The following is a 21,315-nucleotide window of genomic DNA, read 5'->3' as shown; positions in this document are numbered from 1 at the left end:
AAAGGCATGCTCAATCGGATTAAGGTCAGGTGATTGACTTGGTCATTGCATAACATCCCACTTCTTTCCCTTAAAAAACTCTTTGGTTGCTTTTGCAGTATGCTTTGGGTCATTGTCCATCTGCACTGTGAAGCGGCGTCCAATGAGTTCTGAAGCATTTGGCTGAATATGAGCAGATAATATTGCCCGAAACACTTCAGAATTCATCCTGCTGCTTTTGTCAGCAGTCACATCATCAATAAATACAAGAGAACCAGTTCCATTGGCAGCCATACATGCCCACGCCATGACACTACCACCACCATGCTTCACTGATGAGGTGGTATGCTTAGGATCATGAGCAGTTCCTTTCCTTCTCCATACTCTTCTCTTCCCATCACTCTGGTACAAGTTGATCTTGGTCTCATCTGTCCATAGGATGTTGTTCCAGAACTGTGAAGGCTTTTTTAGATGTCATTTGGCAAACTCTAATCTGGCCTTCCTGTTTTTGAGGCTCACCAAAGGTTTACATCTTGTGGTGAACCCTCTGTATTCACTCTGGTGAAGTCTTCTCTTGATTGTTGACTTTGACACACATACACCTACCTCCTGGAGAGTGTTCTTGATCTGGCTAACTGTTGTGAAGGGTGTTTTCTTCACCAGGGAAAGAATTCTTCGGTCATCCACCACAGTTGTTTTCCGTGGTCTTCCGGGTCTTTTGGTGTTGCTGAGCTCAGCGGTGCATTCCTTCTTTTTAAGAATGTTCCAAACAGTTGTTTTGGCCACGCCTAACGTTTTTGCTATCTCTCTGATGGGTTTGTTTTCTCAGCCTAATGATGGCTTGCTTCACTGATAGTGACAGCTCTTTGGATCTCATCTTGAGAGTTGACAGCAACAGATTCAAAATGCAAATAGCACACTTGAAATGAACTCTGGACCTTTTGTCTGCTCATTGTAATTGGGATAATGAGGGAATAACACACACCTGGCCATGGAACAGCTGAGAAGCCAATTGTCCCATTACTTTTGGTCCCTTAACAAGTAAGAGGCACATATGCAAACTGTTGAAATTCCTACACCGTTCACCTGATTTGGATGTAAGTACCCTCAAATTAAAGCTGACAGTCTGCAGTTAAAGCACATCTTGTTCGTTTCATTTCAAATCCATTGTGGCGGTGTATAGAACCAAAAATGTTAGAATTGTGTCGATGTCCCAATATTTATGGACCTGACTGTACACATTAAAAATGAAAATTCTCAGGACTGAAAGAACAGAACAGAATTGGCAGGCTGGCAGACTCTTCCTTTGCTAGTTCTGTTCAAAAGGCAGATGCAAACAGTAGCTTCACAACATGCAAGCTTTAAGCTGGCCATACAATGATCAAATATCGATCAGTTTGTGGCAGGCCCCGCTTGACAACTTCTGTCAAAGGGACATGCTGGAAAAGTTTCCTGAATCAGCAGATGCAGCCACTGATCAGTGTATTCTGCCACTATCAAAATACAATGTCCCAGCAGGTGGGATTCCTCCATGCATCTCGTTTGTGTGGCTGAGGGAACCTGTTATTTTTTTTTAAATCACTTAGCTAGCTTTACTATATTAGAATAGAATGAATGGCACCAGAAGAATATGCTGTAGCAATCATGCACACAGAGATGGACGCGGTCATCCATTTTGCTCCAAACCCCTCCATCTTGTATCTTTCTCTCCCAAATCAGGCTTCCTCCTCCAATTTCCCCCCTCCCTCAGGAATGTGGTCTGTGTTAAAAAGGCAACAGGCCCCAGTGGGAGAGCTCCAGGGCTATAAAATTCCAACCGAGCTGGGGCCTAGATGTCTGTTAACTTCTCAATCTGGGGTATCGTAAAGCCATAAACCAAGTCCTTCACTGAGCTCAAAGACATTCCAAATAAACAGTAAACCAGACACCACATTCAACATCCATTTTTTCCTATGATTACATATCTTGGATTATGAAAGACTTACACAAACATGGAGCACACATTCGGATGGCTCACTAATACCAATCGTTTGATATATTACATTCCCTAGCGGAGATCAACAGGAGAGCAGAAAATAATATCTCCTTAACCATCCAAGCCGGTATGTCATATTTCATATCTAACCGTTCAGCAGACGATTATGCATATTAATCTACCCATGGGTGGAATGTTACATGTACCTAGGAAAAGTTATTGACCAAAGTATAATTTCTGAGGGCTTTGGTCAGAGCCTGAGCTCCCCGCCTACAACTCCCTCCCTAAATGAGGCGATTGGTTCTCTGCTTCAGGGAGACACCCTGCTGAGTTCCTAGAAAAAGCTGAGCTAAGCTGAGTTGAGAAAAGTTGAAGATTCTCCCTTTTAACATCGGAACTAACTTTAGGAGATAAGGCATCATTTTGGCTCAGGAAACCTGATCTGCTTAACCTAAGGCTGACGGCAAGTACTTTATCCCTCTAAACGTCTTTCTGTTATCTCTTTGCTGTGCTATCACTTTCTGTATATATATATATATATATATATATATATATATATTGGCTACATATTTTTCTATAAATATTTTTATTGCAACCTTTTGACCTTTTAGTAATAAATCTTACTTTCTGAAATTGTTGACCTGTTTCTAAAGCTCTTTAATGCAAACTAAGAACCCCTGCCTCTGTAGAGTGCTACTGTGTATGTGTTTTAAACTTCGGTATATCTCTGCCTGCAGTGACAGTGGTATACCGACGATTATTCAAACATCTGGAAAATCTTTGTGCAGGGTGCAGCTGGGTATGGCATTGTTACGCATGTGACAACGCGGTTTTAGATTGGCTAGTCCTTAGGTCACAAGTTTGGTGAGAAGGGCTGGGGTCTGACACTGCGATCGTCACATATACTACCTGTAATTGAAGGCCAAATTAATACTTGTCATTTGTTTACTATAGTACAAAATGCCTTACAGCTGGTAGCCAGTTATTTTCTACAGTGATATCAATATCTGGTAATCTGCACAAGTATGTGTGGCAGTTAGTCCGTTCTATTGTGGTGTGTTGGTTAATCGATGTACACCTATTAATTAAATCTTTTGCGCAGTAATGGTCTGTCAGTTCTATCACTGTGTAATTAACTCATGTATATGCCTATTAGATACCAGTCTTGTTAGTGGTATAATAGTGCAATAAAATTATAAACCTATACCCACCTGGTAGCAATATATCCTGTGCAGCGAGTACTGATGTTATCACTGCATGGTGTGAACACATGCACACATAATAGTTACCGATCCTGCACAATAATTGTTAGCAAGTTTTTTGTGGTGGTTAACAAACGCCTTTTTCATAAATTATATAGAGGTTGGTATAAAGAGCTCCACCTCAGTATTAAAATAATGGGGTGGGCAAATACATGGCAAATGATGTTTAATGTAAAAAAAATTTAAAGTAATGCACTTGGGAGGCTAAAAGTATGAACGCAAATTACTCGCTAGGAGGAGAACCTCTGGGGGAACTCAGAATGGAAAATGATCTGGGAGTCCTAGTTGATGACAGGCTCAGAAATGGCATGTAATGCCAAGCTGCAGGAAGCAAAGCAAACAAAATATTAGTGTGCATTAAAAAGGGAATTCACTCAAGAGGTAAAACTATAATCCTGCCACTTTACAAAACTCTGGTTTGGCCACATCTGGAGTATGCTGTCCAGTTCTGGTAATCAATCCTCAGGAGGGAAGTGCAGGAACTGGAGAGATTCTGGAGAAGGGTAACAAAGTTAATAAGGGGACTGCAGAACCTCAGTTATGAGGAACAATTACAAACACTAAACTTATTCTCCCTGGAGAAGAGATGCTTGAGAGGGGATATGATAGCCATATACAAGTATTTTAACGGTGATCCTAGTATAGGGAATAATAAGACACGGGGCCACTCAATGAGATTGAAAGTGAATCGGTTTAACCTTAAACTGTGTAATGGGTTTTTCATTATCAGGGCGGTAAGGATGTGGAAGTCACTTCCACAATTGTCGGTGTCAGCAGGAAGCAATGATAGTTTTAAAAAACTCTTGGATGGGTATCTTGACGAACACAGTATACAGGGATACGGGCAATATTGTTGACATGAACACACACTCACCCACACAAGTTGAACTGGTGTCTTTATTCAACCTTTCAAACTATGTAACACACATATGCCTGTTAGATGCCTTTCCTCCAAAATGAATTTTTGTGGTATCATTGTTGGTTAACCTATACAGACCTAATATTTACAGTGATTTTCAGTGGTTGTAGGTTTTCCATCCACCAAATCCACAGTGGTGTTAGCCACTCAAACCTGCTTAAAATGAGCAAGGGAAGGGTACACAAGGGTTGTGAAATCTACAACAATGAACAATATAAAAAAAAATCTGTAATACCTTAGCCAGTTAGCCAGTGCAATGTACCTAACTGTGAACTGTTTAAAAATTTAGAAAAAAAAAACCTGCTTTCATACAATTGCAAAAACACTTCAATTCAATTGTGTACAGCAAGCGTCTTCCTCAATAGTCCAGCTACCTTCAGTGATTTTAAATGTCTTGTCTGTTGGTGTAGTCTTAAGTAGGCTACCTCCAAGGTAAGGCTTCTCTCAGTTTATTCACTCCCCAGTTTGTTTTCTACCATTGATCAGACTAGGACCACTTGTTACAGAGGTGCCTTGATGTGAAAATGTTTAAAGGTTGGAAATAAATTATAGTTCACTATGCTGGCTAGCTTGACTGCGTGTTAGGATATATTTATATTGTTCAAAATGCATAGATTATCCACATTATCTGTACAGTGGCTGTCAACGTAATTTTTGGGTCGACCTTAAATCTGTTTTTTGACCTGCGCACATTTGGTAATCTCTTATTTTGGCCAGTGCCCAATAATATTTATATGCACTGGTTTTGATAATAAATCTCATCCCCCACTTTTAATTCCAACAACAATTCCAGATACATTATATAAAAGAAAACATGCCTAATCTTAGATCAGATATAATTTTGCTAAAAAACATACACATTTGGAACCACTGAACAATAGTTATTGCTGGTCTACTGTACATATTAGTTAACCTCCCTAGCGATTTTCCCAAGCCCGGCTCGGGGTTAAATCTAGCCGTCAAAAGCGGTAACCCCGAGCCAGACTCGGGTCACCGCAAACGAAATACCTGGTCCCTGTGATCCGTGTCCCGGGTCCTGATCCACATGCAGCCATCCCCTCCGTCCCTCCCGTCTCCTTCCCTGGTATCTCACGCTGATCAGTGTGATCAGCGTGAGCCAGCTGTGCTGTGCCGTCGGGGAGCGAGGCTTGTGGGAGGCGGGAGTTATAAAAAGAGACCAGTGTCAAAATAAAGTGTTACTCTAGTGCATACATTGTAACTTTACCTCAGATATATCCATAGTGCAGTATTTCAGTTTCTGTGACTAAAAACGGTTTTGCACTCATGGCTTCCAAAAAGCGTCTCGCTAGCGCCAAAGTGGTTTATGATGAGCTAGCAGACAGTGAGGAGCTACTTGAATTGAGTGATAGCGACTCATGTGAAGATTTGTCTTCAGACACCGACAGTGAAGACAGCAGCGAATCTGAGATTGACGTGAGTGATCTGCGCACGTGGTGCACTATTGATTGCGGTACGCCAGCGCCACCAATATTTCCGTTTATCGGCGCACCTGGCATGAAAGTCCACGTTGAATGTGACCACCCCTTGGCGTACTTAGAATTGTTTCTGATCAATGAGGTTATTGAAATTATCGTGACGGAGACAAATAGGTACGCAGTGCAACAACTAGCTGCTCCACACAGCAGGTTTTCATGAAGCAGAAAGTGGGAACCTGGGACCAAAGAGGACATTTGGCTGTTTCTCGGCCTAATTATTCTGCAAGGAGCTGTGGGGAAACCACTGCAGAAGTAGTATTGGACACCAACAAAATGCTCGCCACGCCATTCTTTGGCACAGTGTCGTTGAAGTACAGCTATTCCCTTATTATGAAATTTTTGCACTTCGCAAACGATGAGGATTTTGATGAAACAACTCATCCGGCTCCCAAGCTAAAAAAAATTTGGGAAGTCTCCCAAATAAGTGTCAGAAATTTCCAGCAGAGCTATGTGCTAGAGAGAGACATTAGTATAGATAAAAGTCTAATGCCCTACAAAGGAAGGCTCAGCTGTATACAATATATCGCATCCAAGAGAGCACGATTTGGCGGCAAATCCTACCTGCTGTGCGAATCCTCTACCGGCTACCTATGGAACACAGTGATATACACCGGCAAAGAAACACAAATTGATCCCAAGTACAGCAACTACGGAATGACAATATCTTCCGTCGTGTCACTGATTGAGCCTCTGCTAAACCAAGGCTACTGTGTAACGACGGACAATTTCTACACCTCTCCAGAACTTTATGAGGTTCTTCTTCAGCACAAAACGGATGCCTATGGAACCGTTCGGGCTAACCGGTGCAACCTGCCATCAATGTTTGCAAAAAACAAACTGAAGTTGAGAGAATTAGTTGCCTGGCACAAAGGCAAAATGATTGCACTGAGATGGTGGGACAAGAAGGATGTGTGCCTAATGAGTACCATTCACAATGCCTCCACAGTGATGGTACAAACAAGAGGTGGGAAAAACATCCAGAAGACGCAGGTTGTTATTGACTACAACAGCACCATGGGAGGTGTCAACAGCTGACCAAGCTATGACTTTCTATCCAGCAATGAGAAAGCAGCAGAATAAATACTACAAAAAGATTTTCCAGCATCTTCTGGAACAGTGCTTGTGAAATGCCTATATTCTGTTTCGCAAAAAAAGTGACAAGCCTGTGGTTCATGCGGATTTTATCTGGAAAGTTGCAGAATCCATTTACTTCAAGCATCAACACTATCAGTGTCTGTGGGTAGATCCGGACGATGTGCTGTGGGAGTTGTCAACCCAGAACGCCAGACTGGATGTCATTTTATGGACCACATCCCACCAACCCAAAAAAAGGCAGCACCTATACGGATGTGCGTGGTATGTTGCTCTCGGCGAGATGAGAGCGGAAAAAAAATCCACAAGGAAACGAGGTTCCACTGTCCTGATTGCGATGCCTGACTTTGTGCAGTCCCGTGTTTCAAAATATACCAAAATATATTCAAAATTTATAATTTAATTTATTAAACTTTATTGCACCAAGGATGTCTACTGAACTCTTATTTAAACAGATTTCAGTGAGTTATTCCTAAGAATTACAGGCCTACAATAAAAAAACAACATATTTCCATTGAAAACAATGTACCGCTTTGAGCACATAATACTGACATAATCATACCGCTAGGGAGGTTAAAGTGTAAGTCCATTCAAAAAAGTTTTAATAGGGCTGATAAGAAAAAAAACATCTTTATTGCTCAAGATATCACAACTGTATGCCACAAAGGTCGACTACTATACTCAGATGTGCTAAAAAGTGGAATTACCCTGGGTTATACAAGGGATCATGCAGAGAAATGAATATATTCCATATGACACTACTACTCTGCCATACTTGATATGTGATGGCTGCAATAGGAGACAGATATATATTCCAGATCTTGGGAAGTGTTAACAAGATGGAGATTAAATTAACCGGTATTATGCTAATAGTTACTTTACTTTTAGTCTTCTTAATTCACCAGCCCTCAGTCGACAATCCATTAAATATAGAAGCAAAGACCAAGGGAGCACAATACAAACTGCCATACTCCTTCCATTAGCAGTGGCTTATCAAATTTTGCCTTCAGTAATAACTAGTACCAATTAGAACGTATAATCTGGTGTGGTGAAACAGATTTTAGTCCACTAGGCCTCTAGACTCTGCTGCTTATTCTAAAAAGGCTCTGGAAGGGGGATGCCCTTTATTTTACTGCACCTAAATGCAGACAACATATTTCCTTCAGCTGGCTATGCCCTTTAGGGTCTTTCAAAAACTAGCATTTTAAGTTCACTTATAGTCAATAAATGCTAAAACAATTGCATATTTCAATACTGTATCACTAATAAGAACTGGGGTGCAAGACGGCACAGTAGACACAATGCATTTTTGCTGTCACAGTTCCTATTCGGGATTCCTTCTCACTGAAAACAATTGGTACTGCAGTAACAAACAGCATGATGCCATACACACCTTACTTTTTGAAAGAACTCATCAAAAAGAGGTTTGAATCCTTTATGTAATGCAATGGCGTTTTGATCATTTTAACTCAGGCATCTGGGAAGTGAGCAGCATGAGAAGTATATACAAATCCCAATCTTTCGACATCCGTGTTCATGGCACTTAACAACACCTATTTATCAACAAGCAGTTGGTTTAATTTTTGATGATCTGCCAAACTGGTTTACAATAATGGGGGAGGAGAAGAAGTTGAGTATGGTGTCCTGCTTTCTTTTGTTTTTTAACCATTGGTCACACATACATCTTCAGCTATGTTGTCTATATAATGCAACAAACACTCTACATCTGACAACAATCAGATCTCTGTTTCCCAAAGTTAAGCAGAACAAACTTAAAACTCATGCTGCATAGCTGCAAAGAGCAAGGGAATGTATAAAATCATAAAAAAGAAGCAATAATAAAAGTAAGTGTCCCTTTCCTTATCATATGATGAAAATAATTCCTTATAATCACAACATATCATTAATATAACATACATATTAATGTTGAGATGCAACTCAACTCTGTTATTCTGGATGTGCTCACAAATATGTCGCCCGGATTACTATTTAATATTGATGATCTGAAAGCTAATTAAAAATACATGATGTTGGACTAACATTGCTGGTGACATCTGCAGAGCTTTGAGCAAGAGGCCGTTCATTAGACACCTCCAGAGAATAACTTGGATGTGTTCAGAATCTGATCTGTCACCCACAATTTTAGCTAAGAATTTTCTCTTGTTTGCCTATTGACCAGAGGCAGAGCTGCTCTCTCTTTATTGGCTCAACAACTGTAAGCAAGGATTAGTTAAGCATTCTAGCACAAAGATTATGTGGCTCTATTATTACTAAAAACTTCTCCATTAAGACTGGTATCTTTTACATATTCATGTCCTTCTTTTTATCTTTGCTACATTGCTATTAAAAAAGGTCTTGCTATATATTGTATATACATATCATCACAAAGAATACAACCATGAGATTAAAAAGTGTGTTGTATCTTCATAAATAACCAGTGTATAAAATATGGAAATTAATTGATGAAGAACAATTTGAACAAATCCGTGAGGCTTGGGTAGAAGCAATAGGGAAACCAGCACTGCCAAAACAGAATGACTTCTGCGGCCCTTCTGCTTTGAAGCCATGTTTATTTGCTCCCAACTCAACTACTGCTCCTGGGTGTGGGATTTCCTATTGAAGTTACCTGGTATTCTTTAACAGGGCAACGGCAACTAGCACAAAGTATACAGAAATGGCAAATATACTGTTCTGGCTTCAAAAGAAATGTGATTGCCAGCCACTGTGATCAATGTCAATAAAGTGGTCCTAAAAATGCAATTATAATTCTTTTGTGGTATATTCAATAGCTTTCACAAACAACTATTACTCTGTTTTAGGTGGACTTCTTTTTGTATACAGTACTTAAGTAACAGAAAATATGTGAAGGTCAAAAGATCATTTAAGCATTACAGTTGCATCTCAAGTTAATGGAGTATCTGGATGCTTGAATATTGATAAACATACCTGACCAATGATCAGCGGGACAACAACAGTCATGAATAGCTGGGAGAATATAGAGGTAAAGGGTACTGAAGATGATGATCCCAACTGTGGAAGAAAGAGACACACTTTGAGACTTAGTTGCCATAAACAAAAATCATTACATTAAAGCGGTATTAAAACCAAAACCATAAATGTTATGTTAGTATACCAATTATTAGATATAGTGGCTGCATTTGTTTTTTTGTGTTTTCCCCCCTCTGTTTTCACCTGGTGAGCTGACCTGTGATACACCTCTAACTTCAACTCTAGATAAAAGTGCACAGGGGGTACCTTTGGACAGTAGCATTGTTAATCTTGGGGGAGAAGAGTGTTAGATGGACTAGCAGATTTAGATTAACAAAATCACTAACAAACTGAATTCAAAGTCCAGTTAAAAGTTGCAATTAACTTCCTCCCGCCCGTCATATAAGGTAATGACAGGAGGGCAGCGGCTCTCTCGTTCTGGGAGGACGTCATATGACGTCCTCCCACTCTAACCGCGCGTGCGCGCCCCTAGGACACAGCGGTTTACAGATCACTGTAAACAGCCGGTGACTTCGGCTCTGTCATGTAATCAGCTGTATCCAATCACAGCTGATCACATGTAAATAGGAAATGCCGGTTATCGACAGTCCACTCCTCCCCCTGGCAGCTTGGGAGGAGAGGAGAGCCGGTAATCAGCATTACTCAGACCGAACATCTGCACTGATGATCAGTGTAGCTCCATCAGTGTCACCGGTCAGTGCCCATCAATGCCACATACCAGTGCCCATCAGTGCACATCAATGCCACATATCAGTGCCTACCAGTGCCCATCAATGCCACATATCAGTGCCCATCAGAACTGCCTGTCAGTGCCGCCTATCAGTGCCAGTCAGTGTCGCCTATCAGTGCTGCCAATCAGTGCCATCTATCAGTGTCAGTCAGTGCCAACTATCAGTGCACGTCAATGCTGTATATTAGTGCTGCCTATCAGTGCCTGTCAGTGCCGCCTAACAGTTCCAATCAAGGCCGCCAATTAGTGTCAGTCAGTGCCACCTATCAGTGCCGCCTATAAGTGCCCAATATGAGTGCTGCCTTTCAGTGCCCATCAGTGATGCCTGTCAATACCCACTAGTGATGCCTGTCCATGCCCATCAGTGCCACCTATCTGTGCCGCCTATCAGTGCCCATCACTGAAGCCTCATTAGTGTACATCAGTGAAGGAGAAAAATTACTTATTTACAAAATTTTATAACAGAAACCAAGAAAAAAACTTTTTTTTTTCAAAAATTTTCAGTCTTTTTTAGTTTGTTTAACAAAAAATAAAAAACCCAGTAGTGATTAAATACCACCAAAAGAAAGCTCTGTCTCAAAAAAACAATAAAAATGTTGTTTGGGTACAGTGTTGCATGACCGCACAATTGTCATTCAAAGTGCGACAGCGCTGAAAGCTGAAAATTGGCCTGGGCAGGAAGGGGGTAAAAGTGCCCAGCAGGCAAGTGGTTAAAGCAAAAGGATTTTTTGTTTTTAGGAATAAAGGTTTTACATAAAATCTGATCATTGTAAGCACTTCTGTTAGGGGTAAATGGTTTCTGTCATCCCTTTAACTGCTACATCTGCAAAAGAGCTTGTTCTTTTTAAAAACAACAGACTCATTGGCCAGATCACCAAGTGAAAGTAAGGCAAAGAAGCCTAAAAAAGCAACCCCTGGGAAGCCCTACTAAATGAACCTATTTCATCTTTATCTAAGACTCAGAGGAAGTTGGTGGGGTTTCTGTTTCTGGGCGCATATCAAGCTCATGCCCAGGCATGGAAGATACACCCCCCCCCCCAATACCTCAAGGTTTGGGGCCCTTGTATAGATTATAACACTCAGACTACCATCAGCCGTGCTTTGCTTTCCATGTACCCTGCCTCGGTAGAGGCTGCTAAAGCCTAATGGTGGGTCCACTGGGGTCCCCCCTCCTTTCTCTTATCGGGGCAAGTGTTTTTACTTCCAAGCCTCCCCCACCCTTTTTTTTCTTTTGCGGTCACTTTAAGGGATGCTTAGTGTTGCCAGCGAAGAGCAAACTTCTTTATGAATGGGGTACCACTTTAGGTCTTTTGTAATCCCTACATTCACTACTCTACTGACCTTTGATAGTTGACAATTGCTTACACCTCATTGCTTTATGTACCCATTTTATGTGAACACCATTATGCTTTTGCTTGTGTCATTTACATGGTTACTGCTTTTTTGTTTGCAATTTTCAACATAAATGACTGTATTAGAAAGCCTAAAAAACTAAGGCAGCTGCCACATCTAAGAATTGGTAAGCTGCAATATAATAAATGTTTTCTTTGGGTTTAATACCATGTAAAATGTGGAAACATTGTAACTTGCCCAAACGTTTTCCTTTCTCCTCATCTGTATCTCTTTCTTGACAATCTCTCTTTTGTCAGATCAATTCAATTTTCTCCTTACCCTTAGCTGTCTGGCTTCAACACTTGGCCCACTCTGATTGGTACGTGGAAAACCTCTGGTCCCTTGCAAAAATTGAATCCGATATGCTTGCACTCAGTTTAGTATGCTATGCTTTATACCCTGTATGTCTTCTATCTTTCTCTACAACGTTTAGACGAGTTAACAAGCTACACTTGACTCACTTTGCATTGCTTTAGGCTCCATTCACACCAATGAGTTTATTAGTGCTTTTTGCAGAAACGCATTACAGTCCATTTAACATGGTTTTGTATGGAACATGTTCACATCTATGCTTTTTTTAGGAATGGGTCAGGGAGTTTTTAAAAGCAAAAAGCACCGGTTTTGCTACAATAGAGCTCAATGGAGAAGCTGCTGAAATGCATGGTAGTGCTTTTCTGACACTTTTTTTATTTTTATTCTGCCCAGCAACAAAAAAAAATCTACTTTAACAAAACAAAAAAAAGAATAAAACGCGGTAAAAACCCGTCAAAAATGTGTGTAGAAAAAAGGCAAACCGACCTGTGAAAAACACTGCAAAACAGACAAAAAGCAAATTGTATAGGTGTGAACAGGGCCTTACTTTGGATGCAGCAGGTTCCATTAAGGTGTGCTTGCCGAAAAGCAGGGAAAACACATTTACTTTTTCTGTATTTTGCTTTATGTTTGAGCACTGCAGCTTTTGAAAGAAATGGCTATGCTTGACAATGTCATAATAGTTTTAGCAGTACTAGTACATACTGTATGGGCCCTAAAGCTATTTAGGGTTCATTAGGCCTAACAGTTTTAGGGTTTTGAGTCATTTACAACACATTACTGGTTACTTAGACAAAAGGTTACCAGGATACAACTGGAAGCTAAAGAACAGTGAAGAGGCTGCTCTTTACCTTTCAAAAAATGGGTTGCAAAAACCCATTTGCATTGGGGGTAGTGTTTATCACTCCTTGAAAAGCAATCGCTTTTAAGAGGAGGGTGAAAGAAGGCCTGTAGGTGTTCAGGGGGTAATACTGCTGCCTCCTGGTAAACTTTGCATGCTGCGTTAAAACTGTTGCACCGTCTCCAAAGCACTGTAGTGCAGCAATGAGTACCCATCTGAGTAGCACGATGTCCACTTTCTTGTGGGTGGCAAAAATGCGGATCAACCATCTTTCTTGCCCCCTCATCCCGTGACTGCTTAGAGTGCGCATGTAAAAGGAATCTGTCTTTCTAAAAGAAGTTGTTGCTTTCAGGCAGACCCTGATGGCTCTATGTCCAGGCGGTGAAGAGCAATTTCCTTGAAGGACACTAAGATGGTTGGACTGCATTTTCATTGAGGTGGAAAACTGATACCACTTTAGGAAAAAAAGATCTTTGGAGTAAGACTACCTTGTCTTTGTTAAAAATGACCCATGGCTACATAAAAGAGAGATGCTGACTCAGAGACACAGCTTATAGATGTAATAGCAACCAAGACAGCTACATTGCAAGAGAGTTCATAAGGATTTCCCTTATGGGTTCAAAGGGTGATTTCTGCAGAACAGACAGAACCAGACTGAGGGCCTCAAGAAGCACAGGATGCTGTATGGGGGCCTGATCCAAGATACACCTTGAAAAAAGATTTTGACAAAGGACAGCAGGACCAGAGGCTTTTGGAAAAGAAAGGACAATGCCAAAACATGTCCATTCAGGGTGTTAAGTCCAAGTTTTGGTCAAGTCCTGATTGTAGGGAGGCCAGAATGTGAGGTGCAGAAGAATCTCTGGGATTAGAGTACCTGTGTTCACACCAGGCAAAGAAGCATTTCCAGGTACAATAGTAGATCTTTCTGGCAGTGGCTTTTCTTGTTTTTAGTAGGAATGACAGACTCAGAGTCCCCTCTGTCCTTTATGACCTGGGCTTCAACAGCCATGCCATTAAAGCCAGTGACTGAGAAGCAGGATGGAACACAGGGCCCTGAATTGCTCTGAACTGTTGGAAAGAGACCAGGGGTTGTGTCCGAGTATTTTGTGGAGTAAACATGGCAGAATTTGCATTGGTGGAAATGGCATAGATTAGCCTGAACTGAGACCAGGAATGGCACTGATAAAGGATCCTTGATCCTGGCCACAAACAGAGGTAAGTTGTTGAATCTGGAAGCCACGATATCTATTGTCTAGTGGTGCAGGATCCTCTAGGATGTTGATGGGGAGCTTACCTTCAATGTTTCCTAAACTGTGAGGGATTGTAACACTCCTCCTCAGCTGGAAAGACTGGCATATGTCCTTATCACTTTTCAGTTATATTGAAGAAGCGACTCTCCCATTGTTAAGGCTAGACTGGAAATCCTCCAATTTAGGGAAATCATTGGTTGGTTGGACAAAAGCATGGGTTGGACAAGGAGCCTGCTTGTTCAACAAAATGTTGTGTAGGAGAGGTCTCTAATAAAATTAGGTGAATAAAACAAACTAGAAGGAGGCCACCACGAGATCAAGAATTGTCATGGATAATCTCACTGAGAGGCATCTTCTTGATCTCAAGTCCTGAGAATCCGTTCTAAGAGATTTTTTTTTTCTCTGAATGGAAGACTTTTACTTGGGATGTGTCCAGAATCAGGTTCCAGACAAAGACAAGGTTGGAGAGCGGATTTTTAGAAACTGATCACCCAACTGAAAGTCTGAAGCATCTGGTTCTGTGGATGTTTTGGATAGCTGGAATGGCCTGAGTCCTTCAGATGATCATCCAGACAAACTTGTGACTGGATGCCCTGTGTTATTGAAAGGGGAAGAAGTGCGAGAACCTTTTGAATACTCTGGGAACAGAGGATAAGCCAAAAGTTATAGCTACGATTTGATTGTCTCCTTCTGCAAAGCGCAGACAATGCTTATGAGGCAGATAAATTGAAATATGCAGATAGGCATCTGGGATGTCTACAGATGCCAAGTATAACCCTTGTCTCAGAAAAGCATAAACTGACCTTGAAGATTGTATGCCAGCTTTTGGAATTTGAAGGTATTTGTTTATATATTTATGTCCAGCATAGGATGAATACCCTGTTGGGTTTCGGTACCGTAAACAGGTTGGAATAGAATCCTCTGAACCTGTCCTGTAGGAGTACTGGCACAACTATTCCCTGAGACTAGAGATGGTTCAGGGCATTCTGAACTGTCCTTGGGCAGATTTTGGCTGATTTGAGAGAAGAAAGTGATGAAGGCGTACAGTTTTGAACTTTATTTTGTTCCCATCTGAAGCCACCAATTGAACCCACATGCATAGATGCAAACATTCATGGATGCCCCCCCCCCCTTTTAGGAGTGAGAACTTCCCTTCATTGGTAAGATGACTTTGAGGAAAACTCAGTGGACTTTGTAGGCAAAGTGAAAGTAAGGGCTGAACTTGAAGTCTGGGTACAGCATTAAAGTGCTCTGTGTTTTGAGGTAGACGCCTCAAAACACAGAGATTTTATAACAATCTACTGGGGAGAAGAACCTTTCCATCTGTGACATTCTTGATTAATTTGTCATGTGCCTCACCAAAAAGAAAGAGAAAGGGGCATACATATGAGGCATATTTTACAGGCAGCTTCAACTGACCAGCCTTTGAGCCACAGTATTCTGCGCATGGAAATTTGAATCATTACTAGTTGGCGCATCAACACACACATTACTACTAGGGCACCAACTCAAAAGATCAGGGCAGAAGATAATTGCTCAGTAAAGTACAGTCCTGGAATACAGTATTGTGTTGGTAGTTTATTGCCCTAGTCCAGTTAGCTGTGGTTTGACAAACAGAAATTACTAGTTGCATAGCCAGGCCTGCAAGTGTTAAAATAGCATTTAAGAGCATCTCAAACGTGTTATCTGCAGAAACTTTGAATGAAGGAATATCTTCAATTGGTCCACTATTGGAACAGACCAATTTTTTAGTGAACATTTTTTCCACTGGATAGAGCTCAGCAAAGATTTTTCAGAGGAATAATATTTTTTTGGGAATTTACCAAAATCGTCTTAAAATAGCAGATTCCATTTATGCTTAACAAAAAATGTCTTTTTGGAATTAGTTTGTCTCTTTGGCAAGATAGGGGCCTTTTGCACACAGGAGAAGTGACCATATCACCATTAGCAAACAGTGTGTGAAACTAACATTAAATGAACTTTAACACTGCCTCTGGGTTCTCTTTATTTTCTTCTATGTCTGCCTTATCTGGGGTAGGCATATTAAGAGATGGTAGAGCTGGAGGAGGAGCCTGGCACTTAGGCGCCCTGGATAGTAATATCTGTAATAAAGTCGTTAACTGTCCATGAAATTGTGAATTAGTTGAACAATAGTCTGCTGTAGTCAGGTATTCTGCTTGTTGTGTGCCTAAGATAGAGCTAGAACTGGATGCTGAGACCTATGTTATTGTCGGGTCCTGCTCTGGTCCACAGAAAACCTCATCACTATGAGACTGAGTGCTGTTCAGGGCTTCAGCAGAGCAAATGCTTGCCTGAGCTTTTGTGGTTTCCTCCTTTTTCCTTATTTCTACAGGTTACTTGCACAGGACATAGAAACAAGGCTAAACAACTCAACAAGGTATGAAAAAATATTAACTGGGGGTGCAGAAAAATGTCAGCAGGTGCTCTGGACTGATGAGTCAAAATTTGAAAATATTTGGCTGTAGCAAAAGGCAGTTTGTTTGTGAAGGCTGGAGAGCAGTATAATAATGAGTGTCTGTAGGCAACAGTGGAGCATGGTAGAGGTTCCTTGCAAGTTTGGAGCTTCATTTCTGGAAATGGAGTTGGAGATTTGGTCAGGATTATTGGGGTCCTCAATGCTGAGAGATACAGGCAGATACTTATCCATCATGTCATACCATGAGGGAGGTGTTTGATTGGCCCCAAATTTATTCTGCAGCAGCACAACGATCCCAAACATATAGCCAATGTCATTAAGAACTATCTTCAGTGTAAAGAAGAACAAGGAGTCCTGGAAGTGACGGTTTGGCTCCCACAGAGCCCTGATCTCATCATCATCAAATCTGTCTGGGATTACATGGAGACAGAAGAAGGATATGAGACAGCCTACATCCACAGAAGATCTGTGGTTACTTTTCCAAGATGTTTGGAACAACCTATCTGCCAAGTTCCGTCAAAACCTGTGTGCAAGTGTACCTAAAAATCTAGAAAAATTGTACCTAGTGTACCTAGAAAAATTTATGAAGATTGATGATTGTTTTGAAAGCAAAAGATAGTCACACCAAATATTGATTTGATTTGGATCTCTCTTCTGTTCAATCACTTTCTATTTTGTTATTAATAAAAATAAACTATTAACGCTTTAATTTCTGAATGTACTCTTATTTCCAGCATTATTCCACACTTGCGTAAGACTTTTGCACAGTACTGTATAATACATCTGCAGACCAATGATATTATTAAGATTTCTATTCTGAAATCTCTGCTGTTAACCTCTTTTCTTTATCACAGTTCTGTTGATTTCAGGCACATTGGGTATAGTCAAAAAGTACTACAAGAATGTAGATATGTTGCACATAACAAATGTAAAAACAGCTTTCACCCTGTCATCGTGATGTGTACTCTGTTTCACACTTTTAGCTTAACTTGAGTCTAAACATGCATCTTAGTATAAATAATGCATATGGTACCAAAGCTGTTAAACACTGAGGAGGACATTATATGGCTTAATCAAGCAAAATGAGACATCTTACAATTATTCATTCTCAAGAGGCTTGGTTGTATGCAGCTGAATTCTTGCTGCATAACAAAGGTCATTTAAGACTAATTTCACATTAACACAATAATATTAAAGACAAAGGTACAACACACATTTATTTTAATAATTACCCTACCGACTGGCTTAAAGTCATAATAGGGTCTGCAAATTTAGGTGAATAAATGTTTGTTTGGATGCTCTGTGTTACAATTCATACAGTAAATATCTCAAAAACGATAAAAAAAAAATCAATACAAATTATCACAAGATGCTAATGCCAACTAAGTGCAGTGTGAGATTTGCTCATCATCTATTCATAATGCTATTAACTCATTTTGTTACACATTTTTAAAATATTTTTCATTTAAACATTACTTGTACTTACATCTAACAAATATGGTAGTGCAAGCTTGACAATTCTTAGAGCTGGAGCACACCAGCGGCTGCATTGCAGCGCAACAGCTAGTGTACAGCGCAAATTGGCTGAGATCAGTGCAGTGAGGATGCGCTGACCTTGGCGGATCACAGTTTCCTTATTTTTTTTAAATAAAATTTATTGAGATGTCACACAGGCATCAAATAAACTTAAAGGCAGCCTTACACTGCGCTGCACTGAGAAAAAAATACTGCATGTGGTGCTTTCTCATTGTAACGCAGTGTGAATTGGACACATAGGAGACAAGGAATTTTGCTTTGTCCATGGAGTGGGACTGTGCTGGAATAGTCACCCAATGCAGTCCCATCACATCTGGTGTGAATTTACCCTTACAGTGACCTAGAAAAAACAGTCATTTAAGGTGTTGGGACACCTAACATGCATATTTAATCACTCTGTGTAAGTCCGAGAGCCCTTCACGCCACAACAGCATTAGCAGTTACCATATTTTGATGCTGTGTGACAGTGCAAGTCCCTGACACTGTGAATTTAGGTTACGAAGATAGAAATTACACAGGACTCTCCAAGAGTCAGTATGAGAATCTCTGGCATGTTTATGGTAAACGGAGACAGCTGTGCTCTATGTTTTCGCTGCATTTGGTAGTTCTAGATTGGGACTGGGAGCTTGACAGTTCCAAAGAATCTTGGTAGGAACGGAACCTTCAGTCCGGTGTCCAGGCTTTGCTAGTTGCTTGCAGCTTGTGTGAGGGCACAGGTGTGCAGGATCAAAATATACCAGATATGAGCATAGCTCAGGGCAGTTGTTGCCATTCGGAGAGAGAGCCAGAGAGTGAAGATTGCAGTGTGCTCCAGCCAGGAGGGGAGAGAAGACCATACGCTGGGTAGACTTCTCACCCAAAGGACTGGGAAAGTCAGGACAGCTATGTGGGTCCGGAGAGATCAAGAAAGAGACTAGCAGAGTTCTGTGTTCCCGAGAAGTGAGAGCCTCGGGTGCTGGAAAAACTTTATCCAGTGGGGCCTGAGCACTTAGATACTGCAAGTGCAGACTGAGCGTGTCTGAGAAGCCCAAGGTCAGGAAGACTGGAGCAAGCAGCGGTGCTGCTGACTGAATAGTCAGGTGGTTCAGCATTTTTTTGTCATTTGTGTTTAGATGGAGAAGAACCCGAGCAGGCAATCTGTTTTTGTTAAATTGAAACTTTATCTCTTTTTAATAAAAGTGAGCTACTAGGTCTTTAAAAATAGTTCACACTTACGCAAACTCAAATGAATCTACCACAAGATTTAACATCCCCCTGATCACATCTGTGACAGTTGAACCCGGAAGTGAAGTGAGGTCTTCATTTCTTCTGGGTTTTTACTTGGTACAGGAGATCAGCAAACACGTGTTTGTTCGTCTACCTTCCCTTTACTTGGCGGCAGCTGTTATGTAGGTCTTGGGTACACACATACGAGCATGGAGTGCATGGGCTTGTCAGATCTAAAATTACTATGTGTAAAACCTTCTGCTGCTGCTGCCAACATATGAGCATGATATACATCAGTGGCAGCGAAAAGGTTGAAGTGTGTATCTTGGCAAAACTTTTTTTTTTTTTAAGGTAAACCCTCTGTCAAGTTTTTACTGCTGTATCTGTCCCCATTGGGGACATTCAAACCCCATTGGTACTGGTGACTATTGTAACTGGAAAAGAAAATGAGGGAAAATCCAAAACGATTAGAATAGTACTCAGAACAAGAGGTAAAGGAAAAAATTCTAGCAGGGACTCCTGTCCTGCTGACGAATGTGTAAGACAGAAATTCCCCTCACTATAGAACATTTCCATTTACTTCCTGTTGAGTTCTGGAACAAAAAGTAAAGTGAAATGCCCCCCATGGCACATAGATGACAGGACCTTAAACCATTCTTTAACCTATTCAAAACTATAAAAAGTTTTGGTTAAACAAATACATACACTTTAAGTACAACATTTTTATGTAGTGTTCCTCTAGCCAAGGAGTTTTTCACTTCTTATTCTAATGACTTTGCTGACAAGTAGCAAACCTGTATTAGTTGATGTGACTGTCTTAGAGAAAACTAATCACAGATACAGCAAATAAGATGTAAACACAGCCAAGTTCTACAGCCTTCCACAAAAGGCAGAAGCTTGGTTTTAAAGAAATGTCTTTTATAATTTAAGGCATAACCTGCTGTTGGCATTATTCTGATCTGACAAGGAAAAGTTTCAGGAGCTCTTTAATAATCTATGAGACTCACTTTTGTTGTGCGTGTTCTTTCCTGTATTCTAAAACAGAACTAGAAGAAATGTATACCACTGGTTTTAAACAAATAAAAATACAAGAACAATTTGTAAATGCAATACGGACTTTTCTCTGCAATAATGTAATACCTACTTACAACAATTATTTACGATTAAAAAAGTGCACCTTAGAAACTTAGTAAAGGAGAGAAAACAGGAATCCAAATTGCTCAACAACCCATTAAAATTGGAACATTATTAAACTATAAAAACCAATGTTTGCCTTGCAAAATATTTACATATAGTTGTTCTGCATTTCATATAGTGCACACACTTTGGTGTCCTTTTTTTTCATCTGTAGAATATCTTTCACTGATTAGAATATCATGAAGACCTCAACGACAAAAACCAAAGCTTGACACCAGTAAGGTAGAAAAGGTCTCAGTTTCCAGGCATTTGTAAATTATATATATATATTAAGTAGTTGGAAAATGAAGCAGGATACTCACAAACAGAAGTAGCAGCAGAGGAGTCACTACAATACCCTGGAAATAAAATATGAAAGTTTTAATAATCATGATCAATTTCATAACAATATGTTAAACATCACACAGACATAATTGACAAGAATATTTTATGTAATAGCATTTTTACTAATATGGATGTCTCTTAATATGGCATGTGTACCCTGTGCAGCTTGTTATTTTATAGGACAATGAGCAGTGAGTACCAATATAGAAAACAAGACTATACAGCTCTGTTGGCTTTTCTACGAGAAGTGTTCAAGTCAAACCAGGACTTCTGAGTTTACATAATTAATGAACAAATTTCAGGGAGTGGAAACTGCATTTATTTTTCGACATACTGCCCTGCTACATTTGTACACTTA

General features: G+C 40.4%; 1 protein-coding gene across 1 annotated transcript in view; it reads right to left on the bottom strand.

The window, feature by feature from the left end:
- Window positions 1-21,315, bottom strand: part of SLC10A7 (solute carrier family 10 member 7) — a 276,262-nt gene that overhangs the window by 42,577 nt on the left and 212,370 nt on the right. The window contains exons 6-7 of the mRNA XM_089670484.1: window positions 20,936-20,971; window positions 9,670-9,753 (exon numbers count right to left, since the gene is read on the bottom strand). Of these exons, the coding sequence (XP_089526610.1) occupies window positions 9,670-9,753; window positions 20,936-20,971 (120 nt within the window). The remainder of the gene's footprint in view (window positions 1-9,669; window positions 9,754-20,935; window positions 20,972-21,315) is intronic.

The sequence above is a fragment of the Staurois parvus genome, unplaced genomic scaffold (genome assembly GCF_062004578.1).
Source record: "Staurois parvus isolate SC_StPar_1 unplaced genomic scaffold, SC_StPar_1.0 ptg000090l, whole genome shotgun sequence".
Lineage (NCBI taxonomy): Eukaryota > Metazoa > Chordata > Amphibia > Anura > Ranidae > Staurois > Staurois parvus.
Note: the sequence above shows the minus strand (reverse complement) of the source record. Positions and strands in the feature narration are given on the sequence as shown.